General features: G+C 45.7%; 5 protein-coding genes across 5 annotated transcripts; 1 reads left to right on the top strand and 4 right to left on the bottom strand.

Annotated features, from left to right (window-relative positions):
* Positions 1 to 181: 181 nt before the first annotated feature.
* Positions 182 to 1,657, bottom strand: N7473_001813 (uncharacterized protein; the record flags this gene model as incomplete). The annotated part of the gene is made up of 5 exons (XM_057147753.1): positions 182 to 630; positions 694 to 880; positions 953 to 1,048; positions 1,102 to 1,283; positions 1,342 to 1,657. The coding sequence occupies 5 exons, from the start codon at positions 1,655 to 1,657 to the stop codon at positions 182 to 184; spliced, it is 1,230 nt and encodes a 409-aa protein (XP_057011407.1).
* Positions 1,658 to 4,491: 2,834 nt separating this feature from the next.
* N7473_001814 (Aldo/keto reductase) lies at positions 4,492 to 5,957 on the top strand (the record flags this gene model as incomplete). The annotated part of the gene is made up of 6 exons (XM_057147754.1): positions 4,492 to 4,785; positions 4,860 to 5,218; positions 5,277 to 5,344; positions 5,397 to 5,465; positions 5,643 to 5,749; positions 5,808 to 5,957. The coding sequence occupies 6 exons, from the start codon at positions 4,492 to 4,494 to the stop codon at positions 5,955 to 5,957; spliced, it is 1,047 nt and encodes a 348-aa protein (XP_057011408.1).
* A 2,982-nt stretch (positions 5,958 to 8,939) lies between these two features.
* N7473_001815 (alpha/beta hydrolase) lies at positions 8,940 to 10,049 on the bottom strand (the record flags this gene model as incomplete). Its single annotated transcript, XM_057147755.1, has 3 exons — positions 8,940 to 9,473; positions 9,594 to 9,880; positions 9,947 to 10,049. 3 exons carry the CDS (start codon positions 10,047 to 10,049, stop codon positions 8,940 to 8,942), a joined length of 924 nt encoding a protein of 307 aa, XP_057011409.1.
* Positions 10,050 to 11,137: 1,088 nt separating this feature from the next.
* Positions 11,138 to 13,431, bottom strand: N7473_001816 (fungal specific transcription factor domain-containing protein; the record flags this gene model as incomplete). The annotated part of the gene is made up of 7 exons (XM_057147756.1): positions 11,138 to 11,193; positions 11,265 to 11,459; positions 11,567 to 12,261; positions 12,344 to 12,426; positions 12,482 to 12,631; positions 12,701 to 12,801; positions 12,861 to 13,431. 7 exons carry the CDS (start codon positions 13,429 to 13,431, stop codon positions 11,138 to 11,140), a joined length of 1,851 nt encoding a protein of 616 aa, XP_057011410.1.
* A 3,574-nt stretch (positions 13,432 to 17,005) lies between these two features.
* Positions 17,006 to 17,869, bottom strand: N7473_001817 (pea pathogenicity protein 2). Its single transcript, XM_057147757.1, has 3 exons — positions 17,706 to 17,869; positions 17,501 to 17,636; positions 17,006 to 17,445 (listed from the first exon to the last, which is right to left on the bottom strand). Exons 1-3 carry the CDS (start codon positions 17,831 to 17,833, stop codon positions 17,008 to 17,010), a joined length of 702 nt encoding a protein of 233 aa, XP_057011411.1. The 5' UTR covers positions 17,834 to 17,869; the 3' UTR covers positions 17,006 to 17,007.
* Positions 17,870 to 20,296: the final 2,427 nt, after the last annotated feature.

The raw sequence follows: 20,296 nt of genomic DNA on the forward strand, positions 1-20,296 counted from the left end.
GACAAGCACCAAAGACTGCATCTAACCTTTCCACTATCGCCAGCTGGTCGTGAGGATCTACTAACTCACAGCCAGCAACAAACAATGGCCATATCAAACATGTGGATACGTGATCGTCGGGCGGAATTCGGGCTGCAAGCAACGAAATAAGTAACAGAGAGAGCATTGCCTTCTTGGTCACCTAACCTAGAGTTTCAAGCAGACTGCTCGTCGTGTTCTGCACTCGGGAGTCACTATTCCTGGTATCCCAGACCATGCGATAGAGAAACAGTAGCGCTGCATCCCGGAAGACAATCGAGCTGTTGATCGACATCTCCCTAGGTGCATCGTCGGACAAGGAAGATTCAGCTTCCCATTCCAGCATCATACGCTCGAGCTTCTGGGCATGCGCAAGAAAGACTGGTTCACAGAGTAAGGCATCACGGATGTCGCTGTTGTAGTCACGTATTATCATCGCAAATTTTGTGGTCGAGCCAATGAAGTTGAATATATCTTCGTGGCAGCCCCAGCAGGATTCAAAGGAGAAATTTCCACTGGAAGAGGGGTCCGTGCTTGGTTTAGGGTTCATTATGGTGGGAGTAGGGATGTCTTCAAACAATTCTGCGGTCGCCAGTGAACACCCTGCCCATGCTTTGGTTTGAAATTGTCAGCGCTAGCTCCCAAGATACATGATAGACTATTCAGGATCATTACTTAGGTGAGACTTGTCAAGGAGGCGTTGACTGTACCGGCGGTTGAATGTTGCGGCGAGAATGCACGCTCCGTGGTATCCAGTACTGATCATCCCTGATCCGTAGTCCACTGAATCTATTCCGCCACTGGATTCAATCTTATCGCGTAGTTGACTCAGCCCCTGCACCGACCTCCCATCATGATAGATCTATTGGGCTGTCATCAATGTGTTTTCGGACCGGAGAGAATAAAGCAGCGGGTGTCTCGACGTATCCCATACCTGGAACACAACCAGCAATATAAATTCTGTCAGGGTTCGAACAGCTGTGTGGGCAGGACTTCCAAGCTCTGCCGCACACATTTGGAAAGATTTAGCCTAAACCGTGTTAATATTGTATGAACTCGAGGACAAATGGTGCGGCGACGTACCCTGTGGAAGAAGGCGCGAGACTTGTCTCCAAGGTGGGCTTTCCAACGATGCAATGCTGATATAGCCAGCACAGCATACAGCAAGCTTCTGTATTGAAAGCACATCGGCAGAATCTGGCATCGATAGGGGTTATGCGCGGAATCGTCGAATGCTACTGCCACCCCGGATAGCTTTACGATAACTATTGAATTGAAGCATTAGCTCGATTGGGGTATAGCTTTTCACGAATCTCAGCGTACAGTATTCGAAAATGGATCTATCAGTGGGGTGAAACAAGACTTCAGTGGCGAAGTTGAGGGGTTCTGGAAAGCTCGGGATTGCCTTCGAGGTCTCTATCTGATAAATCTGAGGTGAGGTAGAAGGGGACCATCCCTTGCCGAACGGTCTCCTTGGGTCGATGAGTGGTGTATTGTGGGGTGAAAGGTAAAATTCAACTTGTTCTGTATCTTGAGGCCCTTCTGGATGTCGAGGCAGCCGTGCGGGCGTCTGCTCATGCCCGTCAAAATCGTTGCATTGGGACGGAGAAGTGTGGTTCAGGAAGGAGAAGTCGATCATGTCCAGCTGAACTTGTTGACTGAAGTCTGTGGGTTGAGATGGATGTAGAGGGTCCTCCGACCGTTGTCTACAATCAATGTTCTGCGTAGTCACCTCTGGACCAGGATAGGGCAAAGGCAGATCCAGGATACAGCCGCCGGCGGAGGTGTAATTCTTCCAGATAAAGTTTTGCAAATATCCCTCGCATTGAATGCCATCTACTATGCACTGCCAGCACTGTGGGCGGTGCTCGTCGCACCCTGGTGTCGTTTACGACATGAGCTGCACCCATTTCGCGACCGGCTCTGCACGCGACGTTTCTTTGGGGTCTTTTGTATTTGGTCATTCATTCTATCCTCCAGTGAACTAGAAAAGGACTAACGAGAGGATGAATTGATTCTTTGATGATTCTTTGGGAGATCTGAGGGGAAATGTGATGGCTCCAAGTAAGCTAAGAGTTGAGGAGAGTGGTGATAAGAATCCCTGACCTAAAGGGAGCCAAAAGAAGTTATCAGTGGACCTCAGAAGATAAGGACAATCGGCGACCAATCAACAAGCTCCGATAGATAGTAGGACGGCGCGGAAGTATTACTTAGGTTTAGTGAGTATAGATTACAATAACAAGTAAACAGCTTGGCATCCTCCCTTTTACCGCTCACATTCCTTGTCGCCTTGCAATACCTCGATACACTATACCTTAGATAAGGCCGCCTGCTCCGTATCTTACTTTCTTTCTCTTCGCTTTTGCCCATGTCATATAGATCAATAGACTCCAGCGTGGATTGGTCACCGTGTAACTCTGTCAACTGGAGATTTCGGATCATCAACGGTATTTTAAGGCAATGCAGTTAACAGAGAAAGCTTACTGGCCAGTGAAGTGATACTTAGCATTAATTACCGATATAAAGGCTTCAATGATCAAGGCACCGACCAGGACAGCCAACGCATAATCTAGCGTCTGTCAGAGTAGGGCGGTAACACACTCTTGTCTCTTCCACACAAGACGGCGGTTAAAATTGGCACCACCAATAAATTGGTCTTGGCTCGAAATTTGATAGCTCCGTACCCAGCTCACGTACTGAACCTTTTTATTGAGAATATCAACGTAGTGTTCATGATTGCGAAGGAAGCGATAGTATTGCCAACATGAATCAAACAGATGAGGGCGGCAATGGGTGAGGCAAGTGTGCTGGCAAAAACAGTTTTTGATAGCGTGCGATGGCTTTTGTTGAATCTGGTTTTCTGTTGGTAGCCATTGGCTTGTTTAAAAAATTTTGCAGGAACTTATATTGTGTGAAAACGCATGGCACTGCCTTACAGCCAGATCCTGTTTAGCCTTCTAACCTTGGCGCATATGGGACGTTAGGTACCTCTATCGAGTGCGTAAGCCATCTCATAAGAAATCAGGATACAACATGGACCTGTAATTACTTGCAATGCTCCTTCCCCGTGGTGTTCGGCCCTGCGAGGAATAGACTTACAAGAGTTACATAGCAAAAAGAACATAAAAAGACCACCACTCGTGCGTTGTTGATTGAGCAGTAGAGGATAGCGATCAGGGAAAAGCTACAGGTAGTTGGTACTTTATTATTTTCCTTCCATCCAAAGAGTGCATATCTGTGCACTTGAGGGCAAGTTCAATAGCGGAATTCAAATCTATGGTGCAAAAACCAAGAACCACAGCCATCACAATCAAGCTATAGATACAGTATTAGCATTAAATATCGTAATAGAGGACGAACAGATCAAGAGCTGTTGATAGCGGCACCAATACGGTTTGCTTTTGGTGCATATTTTCGAGAATCATGCATCTCTAACTTTCATTAGCAGATGTTTCAACTGAGTGCCCGGTCGTGTTTACCGTGAGATGTAAGCCAGCATCCAATTATGTAAACCTTTCCATTAGTCGTGTTTTTCTTTTTCAAGGGTAGAATGATCCACAGCAGAAAAGCACAAGACCTAATATTGTTGACAGAAGAAATCTCAATCTGTAATTCCCTACTGCAAGTGACAGATGGCTCACATGTTATGGTCCAACAATTCAAATCATATGGAGTATTGTAGCCCAGTAGTGGACTCAAAGAGTTTCTGTAAGCTGTAATGGAAAAACATATGTTGGTCTGCCAACAATTTAAACTACAAAGTATTTTGTGGTATCTTAACTAAATAATATGTCAAATAGGTTAAGATTGACGTATTTACTCTTTGTACCTAGAAAAGCGTGTGTACTGATATCCGAGTAAGAACAATGCTTGGTCGTTGAGATATGAAGCTGCAATTTCTCGCCTTAGGCATTTTTGGTTGGCCCCCACTAGGATGTGAGGCCCACTCGCTCGTGGATTTCGTTAGCCAGTGCTGAATCTGGCTTATCACAGTCTTAAATGGGAATAGCCCTAATTAAGATACCTAACATCACTGACCAAGGGTTAACACAGAGTGAAATGGCTGCTTTGAATCCGTTTTTGTTATCAATCTACCTCTAGTAGTTGCAAGTATCCATATAATTTAGAGATAAGGATTATCCCAGAACAGTAACTTGGCCCGGGATAGCACTACCTAAATAGGTAAGGTGCCACTTGTACCTACTCCTTAATCAAGGGCTGCTTCCCGCGTATATCAAACCCGAGCTTGGCTACCTGAATTGTAGACCTGGATCGTCGAGCTCGATGCAGGAACTATTCTGCCCATTCTCCAAGTCCACCTTGTTTAGGAAACGGTTGGTAAACGCTCAGGCCCCTAAAACTGCTTTAATAGGGCCTTTTACCGCCGGCTGTTCGTGAGGTTCTACCCAGTATTCGTCCGCAGCCCTTTGATCACTTGCAATTTCTCCCACAGACCGACAATCCCATTCCACCATGCCTTTCCCGGAATTCGACTCCAAGGGAATGGAGTACCGATTCCTCGGAAATACCGGCCTCCTCGTCTCAGCCATCGGCTTCGGCAGCTGGTACACGGTTGGTGGACAGGTAAAAGATAATTCAGTAATCGAAAAATGTATGGAAGAGGCGTGGAACTGCGGAATAAACTTCTTCGACACCTCTGAGTCATACGCCGAGGGCCAGGCAGAGATTGAGATGGGTAATGCGATCAAAAAACTTGGCTGGTCGCGAAAGGATTTTGTGATCTCGACTAAAATCTTTGAGGGAGGTGTAAGCAGTGACCCGACGATCTCAAAAGGATCAACCTGGAACAAGGTGCGCTAACAGATAATCTGGATACGCAGCATGGCCCCAACGACATTGGGCTTCCCCGGAAGAAGATCATGGAATCAATACGGGGGTCATTGGAAAGATTGCAGCTGGACTATGTTGATATCGTCTACGCCCATCGCCCCGACTACTGCACCCCAATGCTGGAGGTTGTTCGCGCCTTCTCGGATCTCGTTACACAGGGAAAGGCCAACTACTGGGGTACTTCAGAATGGAGCGCATTCGAGATCTCCGAGGCCCTGGCCGCTGCACGAGAGCACCATTTGATTGCACCGGTTGTGGAGCAGCCACAATACTCCATTATCTCTCGATATCGGTTCGAGAAGGAGTATGCTCTGCTTTTCTATAAGTACAACTACGGTTCCACTGTCTCGTACTCCAGTAATAGAAGAAGCGTTTGATACCAAATTCTAACAACGTAGTGCCTACAGGTCACCCCTTGCATCTGGCCTGTTGACGGGGAAACTGCTGGACGGTATCCCAAAGGATTCACGCCTTGGTGAGCTAACGCTGCCTGTATTTGTTCCCGATCGAGCTAACTTGCCTGATAGCATCCGACACTGGGTTCAATGAAGACAGATCAGTCATGGCTATGTATCATGGGATCCTAGCTAGCGACAGTGAGTTATATTTTTAGTCAAGTGGAACCATATGAAACATGCTGACCCTGAACTTAGCTGGAAAGAAATACCTTGAAAGTGTAAGAGGGTTAATGAAAATTGCAGACTCCCTGGGTAGCTAGCTTCCAATCTATTAACCACCATTCAAAGTCAATCGTTTGCTTATCTTTCATGCAGGTTGCACATGCGCTCAACTGGCACTGGCATGGATCCTCAAGAATGATAATGTCTCTTCTGTCCTTACCGGAGCTTCGCGGCCCTCTCAGATTTCTGAGAATGTGAAGGTAAGTGCACATATCAATTAGGCAGGGAACGAGACAAATATTAATACTAGACAACTAGGCGGTTCAAGTCGCTCATAACGTGACTCCGGAAATTATGGTCCAAATAGATGAGTTGTTCAAGAACAAGCCGACCAGAGCCCTGGACCCGTTCGGAAGATGGATGGGAGGGTCTTCAAAGAAGACGGATATGACATTGGATCCGTGGTAGATAGCCGTGAAGGCACTCCCGATCTAGCGGGTTGACTATCTGACATACAGCCTCTGCCCTCTTATACGGCAGCACAATGGTACTTTTGCTTTTGGAAAGTCGTTCAAAATTAGACCTCGCTTCTGTCGTCCACCTCGCCTAGCACCTTATGCACTTGGGTAGTCAGGAATACTCGGCCCAACCCGCGGGTCAACCAACTCTAATCTTTAGAAGGAAGGATAGGTAGGTATAGTATCAAGGAGTAGCAACCCGTGTATTAGATAAAGTACGAAATACTCCGTCAGGTAAAGGTAGCAGGTCAAGGAAGATGAATTTAGACCTCGGACCGAGTCACGACTTTTTAAGTCCGACCCTGGTTTAAAACCGCCCATACCGATTCCAGTGCGAGCCTATGTGATCTCGAGCGAATCTGCAATCTGGGATGGACTTGAGAGAGCTCTGGGATGGAAAGCAAACATGGCAAGTCGTGACATTGGTTGTTATCAATAGCCCCGCAATCCTGGGATCTTCTCTTTTGCTCTTCTCTTCGGTTTAGCTACCTCCGTTGAATGTACCAATAAATCTTCTTCCATTGACTAGCTTGTAACAACCCACTGGTTGCTCAAAAGTGCAAAGTAAGTAATCCTCGTGATATGAATTGATTCTGCAATTTTGTTCTGTATTTGTAACGTCTGGAACAATTCGAGTTTATTTGCGGTGCCAAGATAATTTCAATTACATCGAGCCTGTCGCCAACTTCATCAGTTGTTCTGCAGTTTTGAGAACGCTTCCTTTCTAGCATACTCCAGTGCCCTAAGTATGACAGTCTTTCACGGAACCTTCTTCGTACCAGCTGCCGCTTTAAATTCTACAGATTGGCAAGAGGACGTTATACCAAAAGCCGTATAAATTGTTACACGTGGGAAAATCGGAGGTGAGTTTGCTTGTTTTGATCTCAGGACTGGCGATGGGAGCAAACATAGCCGGATTTGGACGAGTTGGGCTTACCAACAACTCCCCTACAGAAAGATCTTTCCTCCATTCTTCCCTCGGTCTTGTTACCTTCGTTGAATACACGGATAGTTTTCGAACTTCTTGTCTGGCCCATAACAAGGACCTTCATTTTCATAAAATTTCTACGCCTTATCTTTACCTAAATTGTATGGATAAGAATGCCAATTCATCGAATACAATACTGCTGTTATCACCTGTCCTAGCACTTTGAATGATACATGTCATGAAACTACCAAGAATGAGCGGAACCCTGTTCATCTCCCCCGATTCAAGTACTACTACTATGCTCAATCTTTAATGCTAAGACTAGATACTTATAGAATGTTCTAGATTTATGCGGCTAATAGGTTAGTAATTATACATACGCTCTTTGCGTGTAAATATATAATTCATGTATCGGTGGATAAAATGTCTGGAATATAGTATTTTACCGCTTATTCTATAGTCAATCTTACTAAAATTCAGCGACATAGGCAGTGAAGGCTCGGTATTCCTTTTCTAATATAAAAGCATGAAGAATCAGTCCTGTAAGCTGTTTCTTCACGAGTCTCCTCAACTTCCTTGATATTCCTTTCCACGTACGGGCGCGAGAGTCTTCCACGCGTGACCCTCGCGACCCTCATATACTGGCTAATTGCGAGATATGAGACACACTGCTAAGTGGGTTGTATAATAATTTATGAAATTATCAGTCTTTAGATCTTTAAACCCCCCTGGGCGTTGTGAGTCACACTAAAATCTCTTCTTCGTCTCTCCTTGCTTAGCTCTACCAGTACCTTCACTATATACTTTGTCTCTACACATCTTTTATCTTCCGTCTTCCTCGATATACGAAGGAGATTCTTTAGATCCGTTTCCCTTGGTTACCCTATCAACCCTCAGCTATTACCACAAGAGATCCCAGGAAGCTAAACAGCCTCAACCGTTAACTCAGACTTCATTCAATCTCTACCTGCACCTCCTATGCCCGACTGCCTGCAACACGTAGGCCCCGACCGGCATAGACAGTACATTCTATATAGTACTATGCCAAGAGATGATTTTTTCCCTGGTGGTTGATGACAGAATATGAGATGAAAAAAAAAAGAATTCATTGGGACACACACCTAAGCCGAGTGTTGGAAACAGTTTGAACAGGTAGCAGATATGAAGACATGGAAGCCTATGGCTATGTGTAAAGTATGCGCCGCTACTCTGGAATATCCAGGCCTTTGCCGCCATGAAACTTCTTTCACGGATAAGCATATGAAGGGTCCAACCTGTTGCAACAAGTTTACCAAAGAATTAGTACTAAGCAGATGACAGAGGATGCTGTGAGGTAAAGCTCTGTCTCTATTTCAATGGAATACATTTATTACTAGGCAAAGCACACTCCGAAAGCTAAATCTACAGTCTTCACCTAGGAGAGATTCATGAATAATGTGCACCACTATGGTGATAAGAAAACGAATCCGAAGGCGATTGCTTGTGATATTGCCGCAAAATGTAGGGAAGACTGCCCAGCTGATGTAAGATTGTGGAAGTTGGCGGTCTCAGCGACTTTCTAAGTTTGTGGAGCCACGGGCCAACAAGCATTAAGTAGCTTCGAAAAGAAACATCTCATGCTACGCAACTGAAGCTTGTTCCATGGGCATACATCACGGGTGGGTGGGTTAATTTGGATGTTCCCAGTGTCTCAACATTGGTGTCTCCTGATCACAAAGTGGGATCCAAAACAGCTTGATCTCCAATCAAATCACTCTAGATGGCCTTAGATGAGACTTCTTTGCAACCTCTATATCGTATGAATTTACACTGATGTTGTCCTGGAGGAAGGTCATGCGATTCTATTTGGATGCCACTATCGATCTTAACATACAGAACCTAGGACAAATTGAATCTCAGATGAGAGGTCACTCGCAAAAATTGATGAAATAAAGGAGACCACCAAAAGTGTGGCCCATTGTGGTTTTTCAATTTCCTTCAAATATCACACAATATGTGTTGATTTCAGACGTGAGCCCTGAGGAACTCGAAGCCTTTTGTCAGAAGACCGAATACACTATCCCCAGGCTGCACATTCGAATCTAGGCCATGTTGCCCTCCTTCAACAAGGACCAGTTCGGTCTCGACACCGATACTCTTGAGATCGTTGTATGCGCGCTGTGAGACTCTTGCTGGTACCAACGTGTCTTTGGTGCCATGGATGAAATAAGTAGGAGGGAAATTTCCTTTTGAGAATAATGACACAGGATCCACACGGTCATAGTTTTCGTCCCCCACAGTCAATTTCAATAGTGTTCCTCTCTGCAATGCATCAAACATCCACGCAACACGGTAGTTCGTGAAATCTGGCCCAGATGGTCCCATTGGAGGAGGACCGCTGCTTGGAGGAGGAACATCATTCCATATTTGGCCCAGAAAATTATCATCGAGTTTAGAACTAGCCGAGGGTGGAGAAACAGCATTGTGGTATACGTGGTCTGAAAAGTACTTCATACCATATATGTCGAGGATCGCGAGAGGTGGATGAGATAAACCAGCCTAAACCGTTTAATCTTGAGTATTAGCATGATTGCATCCTCATGTCCTTAAACAGAGCGAGGAATGAGTTTCCAGGCACCATAATGGCCACAATTCGTCCTTGCGAATTTCTTCACGTACCATTAGAAGTGCCAACGCAGCGCCACAGGAATGCCCGAAAGTGACAATTCGCGAGCCATCCACACTGACACCAGCGTCATTTGACAGCAGGTCGGGCAATTTGGATTGGGACCATTTGTAAGCATCAAAAGCATCTGATACTGGTCCTTCATACACCGTGATAGTGGGGCATAATCGGTAATTAGCAGAAACGACCACAAAGCCCAAGTCGACAAGTTTTGCTGCTTGATAGTGAGGCAGCATCTCTTTGGAGCCGACCGTGAAATTCCCACCATGAAAATGCAAGGCTATGGCCGAATATGTTAGGGGCACAGGACCAGACAAGGCGCAGCTAGAGTGGAAGGGCCACGTACCAATGGGTAACCTGGAGCTTGTATTTGCCTTTCTAAAATAAACGTCCGCGGCTATTGGGACCCCACTGGCCACTTTAAAGACGTACTCCTTGCGTACTAGCATGTTGCAGAGCAAGTGGCTTTCAAATCAACAATGTTGTCATGTATATCAATGACAGGATAACCTTCAATTGACTGTAAGAAGCTGTATGAGCCTCATGCAGGCCATAAGGAAAGTATGAGATATAAAAGACCCTTGCGATTTGAAGCTGGGTATATGTTAAATGAGAACAGATGGGGCTGCTCGTGGCATCGAATACGTTTCCCCACCTAGCCTGTCCCCACCTAGAATATAGGGGGCCATCCCAAAGCGCCCCACCCACCGTACTGACAACATAGAAAGCCCACGGTGCGTTCTGAGTGCGAGAGGGGAGACCTGATTGAGCTATATAACAGGACCTCCAGAAGCAGTAGGGTGGCGCCTACTGCGGGGGTCTAACCAACCTTATACTCGAATGAGATAATCTCGAACGAAAAGGAATGTTATTAGGATGTAATTTGCAGCGGTAGTTCCACAAAATAAGTTGCAATATCCTCAAGAATTGAGTTCCATGGCCGTACAAGATTCTTCTCGGCTTCTGGGTCATCGATAGTATATACTCTTTAGAAGACTGAGCATAACTTTCTACATTCTTCCGTACGAGGGGTGACGTTCGCGCCCTGGAAATTTTCAACAAATAGTTGGCGGAGGTATATCACCCCTGGAAAGATATTTGAGGGTGCTTACTCAAATTGAGGCTGGTGGAAATTTTGTCTTAGCCCAAACTTCTACTGGCCAACTTTCGCTGGTTTAAGCGATACCTCTATTGCTAAATCTAGTTAGTCACCGGAAGACTATCTAGTATCTGGCAAGATAGTGATATCGAGTCTACTGAGACGGCGTCGTTTGTTGGTGCATAGAGGAAGATTTGATCATTATCGTTTCAATTTTGGATACAGGAGGCTTTAAGTACAGGTCACTGCGCGTTCGAAGTTGATCTGATTTACAGAGAAACAAAGCCTCCCTACATGGCGTTTGTTTTGGTTGCATTTTTCTTTAGTTTCTTCGGGCATATAATCCCATCTAAAGAGAGATATTCATAGACAAGTTCCAGCAGCGTCGATGAGGATGAGTATGACGTATTCGATAGATCTGCTATAGTGGAATACGTCCTATAGTTGGATACGCGGGATCAAGTCCATAAGTTTCTTGGCTAATGTAGGAGGCCCTTTGATGCACGATATTAGCCGAACATAACCATACAATTATTCGTCAGGCCAGATGAGGGTCGAGACTTACATTGCCACACCGAATCTTCTTGAATGAGTTCTGCGGTAACAGCAAGAGGGAGGACTTCTTCCTGACCTGCTGTGATACTTTGCAGACCTTCTAGCTCTGCAGCGCATTCTTCAATCAGAGCTTCAACGCTGGGATTACGTTCCAGTGCAGGATAACACGATTTTTTTGCACGCAGATACCAGCATAGTAAAAGGCCTAAGATTTCGGTATTAGAGCAGGTGTGTAACACGGAACGTTTGAACAAAATGAACGAGGACTTTTTTGTAGTTCAAGGAAGGTGGGAGACGAAGAGTGCAACATACTGCCCTCACAAATAGAATTAGCAGAGATTGGCCCGAACTGAAATGGTGCTCTTTTCCGCAGATACTTGATTCCCGTCCGACAATCATATCTCAGGGAGTCTGCCGCGCGTAAGAGGGCGATGTGCAGGATGGACGCATGTGGATTGGCACAGAGCTGATGAAGCTCGTCTAATCCAGTCAAGCTTGTCCATTTATAGAGTAGCTTTTTCATGATTGCCAGGTGCTGGCTACCATAGAGGTGATAGTAGGCAGAATCTAAGAATGATCGCGTGCACTGAGTCAGTGCGCCGGGACTTGATTCAAAGAAATTGTCATCAGCTATCTGGTTCCTCCACGTCTCATCAATACCTTGTAATGATTTTTGCAAACCACGGAAGGAATCTGCGTATAAGTCCGAAGAACCTGAGCCTGCATATGATTCAAATGAACAGATCTGGTGTAGGACAGATGCAACGATGGTGAGAAACCCGAGGTCAGTAATCCCTAGGTCAGGCTTCTGGCCCGTCAAAAGCTTCTCTGTTACATCCGAGCTATACATCATGCTAGGAGTTAGTTTCCATCCCATCTCGTCCTTCGTCCACTCTGCTGTTGGTGATGGAAGCGGAAATCGAGCGTGGATGAAGGGAATATTGACGTATTTGTGTTTTAAAGTCGCAGAAAGAGCCGCCCCCACAATGATGCTCCCTGCGATACACCTACAAGGTGGGTTAGAAACTGTTCAGAAAGGAATACACCATAAAGGAAATGTGACGGAGAATCTGCTGGACTCTGTTATACCTTCTCATGGTCTCTTGATCGACCCATTCTTTGTATGTGCTTGGGTCTGAAGGCCTTAATACGTCAATGGCTTCTTGAGCAAGCTGTGAACAGTTGGTTATTATCACCCGGAACTGGGATTGTTAACAAACAGCATACCTGAATCGAGTGACAAAATGTTTGGGTTATTTGCCGTTCCATGCGCACATCACCACTGTATGATCCAAAGTAAGTTGCAAGTAAGTATGCTTGGAGCAGCCATGTCTGAAATTTTTCCTCTGTGCCTTCGCACAATGAGATCTCCTCAATCTAGATAGCAAGTCAATTCAACCCGGGTGAACGGAAATATATCTTCTGGGCAACTACCCGTTGCCTTACCTTGGAAAGAAGTAGCAGTGCAGCCATGTGCATTTTTGTCGCAGTAGCTGATTCATTCACATAGAGTGCTCCACAAGCCATTATCTCTAGTAAAAGTGGTGCTGCGGTGGGTGCGTCAATTAGTTTCCCCATTGAAGCAACTCCCTGGGGGAATACATACAAGGCACGGCAGTAATTTCGAACGTTGGGCCATGCACTATGGGTAGGTTTGATGCCATATGTGAGAAGAAGGCTTTCACGAAGCGAACAACTGCGTACTTGGACGGGAATTGGAAATTTGATAGCCGTCCTTCGGGATCCAAGCGAGCGACGTTCGCCTGGACTAGAGTATAATCTGTGTCTTCCAGGGTAAACGATGCCACCGATCTTCGAGTATCGGATTGAGGCGGCGATTGATCTGGTACAGTGAACCCTTCATCAAGCATACCAGGGAAATCTGTAATCAGATCCCTGGGCGAGGGCTGCACGAAGATTTCTGAGTCTGATTGAAAGATCTGCTCCATGCTCCAATTTTTGAAGGGGAATACTGGCTCTGAGGCAAGGATCTGGTCCTGGGGATGACAAGGCTGCAAGAGTGAGGGCAACATGCTGGCAAAGAGAGATTCACTCAGGCCTGGACCTGACGTTGTGCTAATATCCTGCGCTGTCGCCGCCGTCGGAGATGTGGAGAGAGTGCGTAGAGACAGTCTTTCTCTATCCTGTCCTTGGTTGATAGTCATCACGGCTTCCATGCCGACAGACTCAGGTGGAGAAGCACTGTCGGAGGTGACAGACGCAAACTGGCTACGACACCGACTTTGGGTTTCTTGACTGGGGGTTTCTTTTGGCGGAGTGCGGACAGATATGTTTAAAGGTAGGTCTCTATGGAAATTGCGGGAGTGGCGGAGAATCACGTCCCGGCGTGATGAGGATACGGAGCAGTACCGGCATGTAAAGGGCTTTTCAGTGCGGTCTGTTGAGGCAAGGAAAGCTTCCAGTTAATTCACTCCATAAATACGAGAGAACAAGGACCGTGGAGCTTACGTGTCTTTTGGTGACGCTTCAAATGTGCCAACCGATTGAAAGAGGAATTGCACTGGAAACAGGAGAAACGTCGAGGCGTGTGTTCGGAGTGCCTTTGTCTAGGCATCACTTGGATTCTTTTTGGCTCTGACTAGCTTTGTCTAGAGAAGGGGGGGTGGTTGAGCCCAGTGGCCCAAGGAATGTAAGGAAGGAAGTTTCGGATAACACTCGCAGTCGTCTGAAGGCTCTCAAGCGAGCGATGAAAAGACAAATTACAAAATTGAGGCGGTGAGATATCGTTGAGAATAATCCAACAGAAAGCAGGTCATGACTTGATGCACACACTGATCACATGTGACCTACTTTGTTGACAAAGGCAAAAGAGTGAGTTCCCTTAATACTCCGTAATGCGGGGGAATTTCCTGGTTCATGACTTGGGGTTAGCGCTGCTAAGCCGGCCGCAGGGTTTTCCCCGCACATCGGAATTTTTAAAATTCTGAACGGACGGTACTGGGCATGAGAGGAGGCTCTACATTGACCTGAAAGTGCAAAGCCCTCACTTTTCCTCCACCAACTTTGGCGTCTTTGTGCTCTACGTCCTTTGTCTTCCTGTCCCTTCGTCTCATTCCCAATAGTAGGCAGCTTAACTTTGCAGCAGATAGCGTCAATAGGATGTTCTTACTAGCTTTCTCTCCATTCTCTCTCATCGACCACCATCAGCCTTCAGGAGTGCGACAGAGACACTTCTTGATCCAATCATAAACCCACACCGAGGATGCCCTCCTTCCAATATTTGTGGACTACCATGACTAAGCGGAAGTCGGGGGATCCACAGGGACGGGAGGCAGTCGGAGGTCATGAGTCATGACGTTAGCCAAGGTCCTTCCCAACGTAGTTACCGTGACGCGCCTGGTATGCGTATAGTGCGAGTGAGATCAAGCGGAACCCAATTAGGCTGAAGATTTGATGGTAGATATTGAACATGTTATAATTTCGGATTCGAATAAGACCATACAAGGATCTTTTCGAATACGAATAGGAGAAATCCCTATTCGATTCCACCCCTAAACATGTACTCAAGGACAGGTTGAATTACTCCCTACTTGGGCTAATGCTCGGTGGTTATAATACCGGCATTGACAAGTGCACCAATTACCATACTAAACATAACTTGAAGCAAATTCGGGATACTGGATGACTAATCGCTTGTCTGGTAACTAACGTAATTCACAAGCGAGTCGTACACCCAAGCGAGCCGTACACCCCAAGACACCATAGTAAATGCGATTTTTCAGGCCCTTAGATATCAACAACGAGAAGTTGGTTTTACTTCATTCTCGGTGTTATGGTTTTTCTTAGCGTAAAAAATAGAATAACTTAGCTGAGATGTATAATAAATAATTATTTACGTGCATTACCAAAAATACGCTGGCAATGACCGACGCAGATATATAAACCAACATTGCGTTGCCCCAAAATACTTCTGGACGTGACAAATATATATGAATTAATACCTCAAGTACTAGAATATCCTAAGAATTCATAGCAAGTCTCGAGTGTTGAAAAATCAAGTTGTGAAATATCGAAATTACTATGGTGTTCGGGGTGTACGGCTCGCTTGGGTGTACGACTCGCTTGTGAACTACGTTAGTTAAGTTAGATAGTACTTTGTGCGGAGAACCTTCAACTTGCGATTTTCCACTATAACGCCATGACAAATTAATATATAGCTATTTGTTAGCGCCCGGAGTGGCAATGGCGACTATTCAGCTACTTCAATCATCCACACACTTAAGCAGAGTCGATGCTGTGGTTTCACAACGCCGTTCCTCGCCATCATGTCCAGACCAGATGTTTGCCAAGACCCTACCCGGAAGACTGGAGAATGACCAAAACCTTAGCCAGATGTCAAAGCGAGCTGAATTGGTATAGACTAGCATGTATATGGACGAATGAGAACTACCTGAATCAGAAGAAAAATTGATTGATTGAAGAAAAGGTCAACTCAAACGAATGGGAAAAGGGGCATGTTGAGCTACCCATGCCGGTGTATCTGAGTATTCAAGTGACAATACCGACGTTGACAAAGTTTACATCAGCTTCAACAACACCAATAAGGAGCTCTCCACTATGTTGTTTTGTTTGAGAATTCGTTCAATTTATTGCGAGTCTCCTCATCAGAGACTGCGGATGTAGTGAGGTTCCCTTCCACAGCAAAGAAAAGGTACAGCAAGCGGTAATTTGGCGGGAAGCTCCTGAATAGGTGTTTCAAGAATAGCATGAACACGTTGCTCAGCGTCAAACCTTGAAGACCCTGCGCGTTCATCACACGCTGATAGGGCTCCTCGTTAAGACTTATAGCATGTTTGAAAAATGGATGGCCGGAACAGATATGCTGGATGACTGAGTCTAATACAGTCAGCCCTGTAGACAAGTCGAGCATTTGAAGATATTAACCTACCTGAACCGGCGTTCATTCCAGCTTGTGTCACGTTCCTGGCGTCACCACCAAAGTCTCTGATTTGCGGATATATCCAATATATAGCGACCCTAAATATAGTGGTGACCTTATACCCAGCGTGGCGGAACTCTTCGGCTATCATAAGGGTATTCATTACTCATGCGTATGACCGTGGATCAACGATGAAGGATAAAGGAAAAGGAAGGGAGATGGGGCACTTCAAAACTTAATCAAGACCGAAATGATGGGATAATCCTTACCATGTTACAATTCTTGTTTGATCATAATGTGGCCAGGAATTCACACCATGAAAAAACCGCCTTCATGAATGAAAATATAGACTGTTAGTCTCCAATCTGCTGGAACATTCCCCGGTACAGCAATAATTAGATTCAAACAATCAAGGCCTCATTGATGGAGATCCGATGTTGCGAGGTGATGCTGGATTTGAGCTTGTTGCACCTCACCACCATTTGTGATCGATAGAGCTCCCACACTGGTTTACCGTTGCAGGTACAGGTCGATCAACTATTTTATTTCTCATTTGCTTGACTCAGTTTGAATCGCATTGCTAATATTTCTGTTGCTTCCTTGGATAAGATTTGTCTCGGCAAGCCGATTCCTCAATTTAGCATATCGAACCCCAAGGTTTTAAGTTCGCTTCAGTAGCACTTTTCCCTAGAGCAACACAGAGGGATGACATCTGAAGGGCTGTTCTCATTTTGACGAGGATTCCATGAACTGCGTATTTGAGTATGCTTGGAGCTGCAGGGCAGGGCAGGAACGACTACGCTTGTTCCAGCATGTGAACTGGATCCATCACAACATCAAAGACTGTATTGGCCTAAATCACAAGATCCTCTCCTTCTACCCACTGCTTACACTGCCAGTATAACTTGTCGTGCATCTTTCCATTCACATTGGATCCATCGCGCCTGTGGCCGGGCAAATCTAGAACCGGGGCGACTACTCCGAGTCGCCGCTGGCAGTAGATTAGATATCTGTACCCAACAGGATAGGTTTTGAGCTCCTCCTGGTCCAATTTAGGAATCTTATTTGGGTTGACTGGTATTAACTTGTCCTTTTCATACCAATGGCGGACGTATCTTGCACCCCATTTGCCGTCCACTTTCTCCCAAAAGAAGGCGAATCGGCAGTCACTCTCAGCGTCTACCTCACAGCCCTCCAACAAACATCTCTGTGTGATGGTGGCCTTGAGCTTTGTCACTGCCCGCGTAGCATCCACATTGATGTCGGTTGTGCAGCCATGACATCTATGCATCTTTGAGACGTCAGTGTTGATATAACGTAAAGAAATCGGCAAATGCAAAACGCACAATAAAAGTCCCACGATCCATTCCCTCCTTTGATGCCTGGATAAAACTCTCATAATTAACCCGGCCGGACCAAGTAGTGTACACATGAGCACCTGGGTGAAAGATAGACGCAAAATTTTCCCACTCGCAAGCGTCCCTATTTCAATACTCTTTTTAGCAAAAAATGCTCTAGGTAGATAGCAAGATAACAGAGAGCTCAATTCACCTATACATTGGCCAGCCTTCTGCCAGCTCTCTTAGCTTGAAGCGCTCGACTGCAAGAGCTTCCGGTCCATTATTACGAATCACGCCCAATGGTCGCGATCCTTCTGGGAGATTGTGCAAATCAGGCATTTTTCGTTCTTGACATAGGCCTCTCCGAATGGTTTGATACCGCGTGGCAAGACAAGGAGGGGTAGGGGGTCAGGAAGGAGGGAGAGGGAGAGAGAAAAATCTGTCAAGTGTGAAGCGATAGAAGCGAGGTTCCTAAAGCTTGTTTAAAGCCCGTTTGCTTCAAATTCCATCAAGTTTGTGGGGAAACAAGGGGCATCTTGGATGATGGCGGAGTCCAGCAAGACGAGAATCCGTAGGATACGGACATTATACCCACCAAGATCCTTCAAGTGGGCCACCGGATATCTTGCTTCACGCAATATCCCTTATGTATAACCCCGCTCAAGGTGGCCACTCAAACTCGAGGGGGTTCTATGGTTTCCTGAATTTGACGGGTGGCTTCTTCAGTGGGAGTTATAACTAAGAAGAAGCCACCCGCTAACTGTGGAAAACCAACGTCACCTGATCGGGTGTCAACCCTTCTCTAGGGTCGGTGGATATGTTAGGTGGGGCACTAATGGTCACCCTATGGTAATGGTTACACAGATATACTGTGAGAGAATTTAGTGTTGCAATGAATAAGAACCGTTGATCAGGTAAGAACGCAAGACGGGAGGAGGCAGAACGTTAAGCAACAATTTGTCTAAAATACTGAAGAGTACTGTGACTAGTGCGGGGTTAGACAGGATATCTGTCGAACCATTTGTGCAGTCTGCGCGGCCTGCAAGAGCCGAGGTGTCGGAACGGAGGCTAGTGGGTCATATTGGCTCAGATGTGGATCTTACGGGTGCACCAATGAAGATCACACAATAGGTCCGAAATGCTCAACTGCCCCCTATCTGGCAATTTGTATGGGCTTGTAGGTCTCTGAAATATCCTCCATCCTGCTCGGAGTCTCCACTTATCCCGCCCGCTGCATTCCGACAGGAACTACATAGAATCGGAATACTGCTCAGCTGGTCATACTGATGCACCAATAGGATATTCACAGGTCTGAATTTCTATACTGCCCCTGGCTGGCAATTTAACAACTTAGTTCCTTGCCGACCGGATCACACCAAAACACCATATTAAACGCCATATATCACAACTTCATTATTCAGCGCTCAATGCTTATGATAACTGTTAGAGTATCTTAGTATTCAATGTATCATACTAGGTGTTTCTATATGCTCGAAAAATATTTTGAGATCTGACAACGTAGAGATATATCTCTGCATGGCTTGGTCTGAGCGCATTTTCGGTAATACAAGTAAATAATTGTTTGCTGAAAATGTTAGGTGTGCAGCGTGCTAAACTATTTCTGATGATATAGGATTACAACATATGAAAGATTCAAGTAGAAACAGCTTCTCGTTGTGGAAATTACGTCAGGTGATAGAAAAAAATAGAGCTGTCTGTGTACCAATAAAAATCATGGAATGTGCTCTGGTCTATTGAACTGTGAAAAACAGCTATGACACGAGGGACGGGCAACAAAAAGGGAAGGCTCGAAACTTCTCGGTTCCGCATAAAACTTGCATGACCTAGTTATGCGTTGACAGCGCTTTGGTATCCACGTCCCTCAAATTACACTTTCTCGAGGTCAGGGATGCTAGGCTCCCAGGGCTTGGTTGAGACCAAAAGGATTCGCCTGCGCATTGCAGCCAAGAAGGTGACCACGGTTCCTGGTGAGCCACTGGCCACGGCTTGCCTCCTTGGTTCTCAGATTTCTTCTTAGTTCGTCCCAGGTTCTGCCATGATCAGTTTTAGGCCATCTCCTTTCTTGACAAACCTTAACCCGGCATATATTGCATAGCGATGACGTATCCAGTCCAACAGGCAATATCTCACAGGTAGACTGCGGCACGGTTTTGGTTGCGGTTAGCAAGGTAAAAACCGTAACCAAAACTCTTTGGTTTTAGTTGCCACTTTGCCAATCAAAACGAACCCGCAAATGCCTAACTTTCGAAGATCCTCCCGATTCTAGTAGTCTCGTGATATTTATGCAGCTATAAAATAATGCTTTTTTACACCATTTTTTGGTTCTTACAGGCAGATTATTTTGATACTATTCCTTATCTTTGGAAAGTTTCTGAAATCGAATTGTATTCAAGTCTAATTAGGATATGTTAAATGAGTATTAGTATGAGTTTTATCCAGAAGAGTAAGTGCCAAGTGAGCATTGCGGCGAGCGGGTGCAACTCGAGGTTTGAAATGCCCACAGGGTTCAGATTGATTTCTTGCGTTGTGACACTATCCCAGAAGTATGACGTGGTCGCTTGGACCAATCCTTCCACCGATATGGGAAGGATGCGTTCCCACATTGAGAGAGATGTCACGGTGTGATTAGCGCGCGACGGGCCAACTCAGGCTCGACCGGTCGCGTCCGACGCTCGGCTAGCAGGCCGTCTCTTAGAGCCGTGGACGACCATTCGAGTCTGGCAATACCTGCTGCGCGAATCAGCATATAAGCAGTTCTTTTACAGCGAGAATAGCAATGAT

Source organism: Penicillium subrubescens (assembly GCF_028828155.1).
Source record: "Penicillium subrubescens strain IBT 31985 chromosome Unknown utg000002l_segment0_segment0, whole genome shotgun sequence".
In the NCBI taxonomy this organism is placed as follows: domain Eukaryota; kingdom Fungi; phylum Ascomycota; class Eurotiomycetes; order Eurotiales; family Aspergillaceae; genus Penicillium; species Penicillium subrubescens.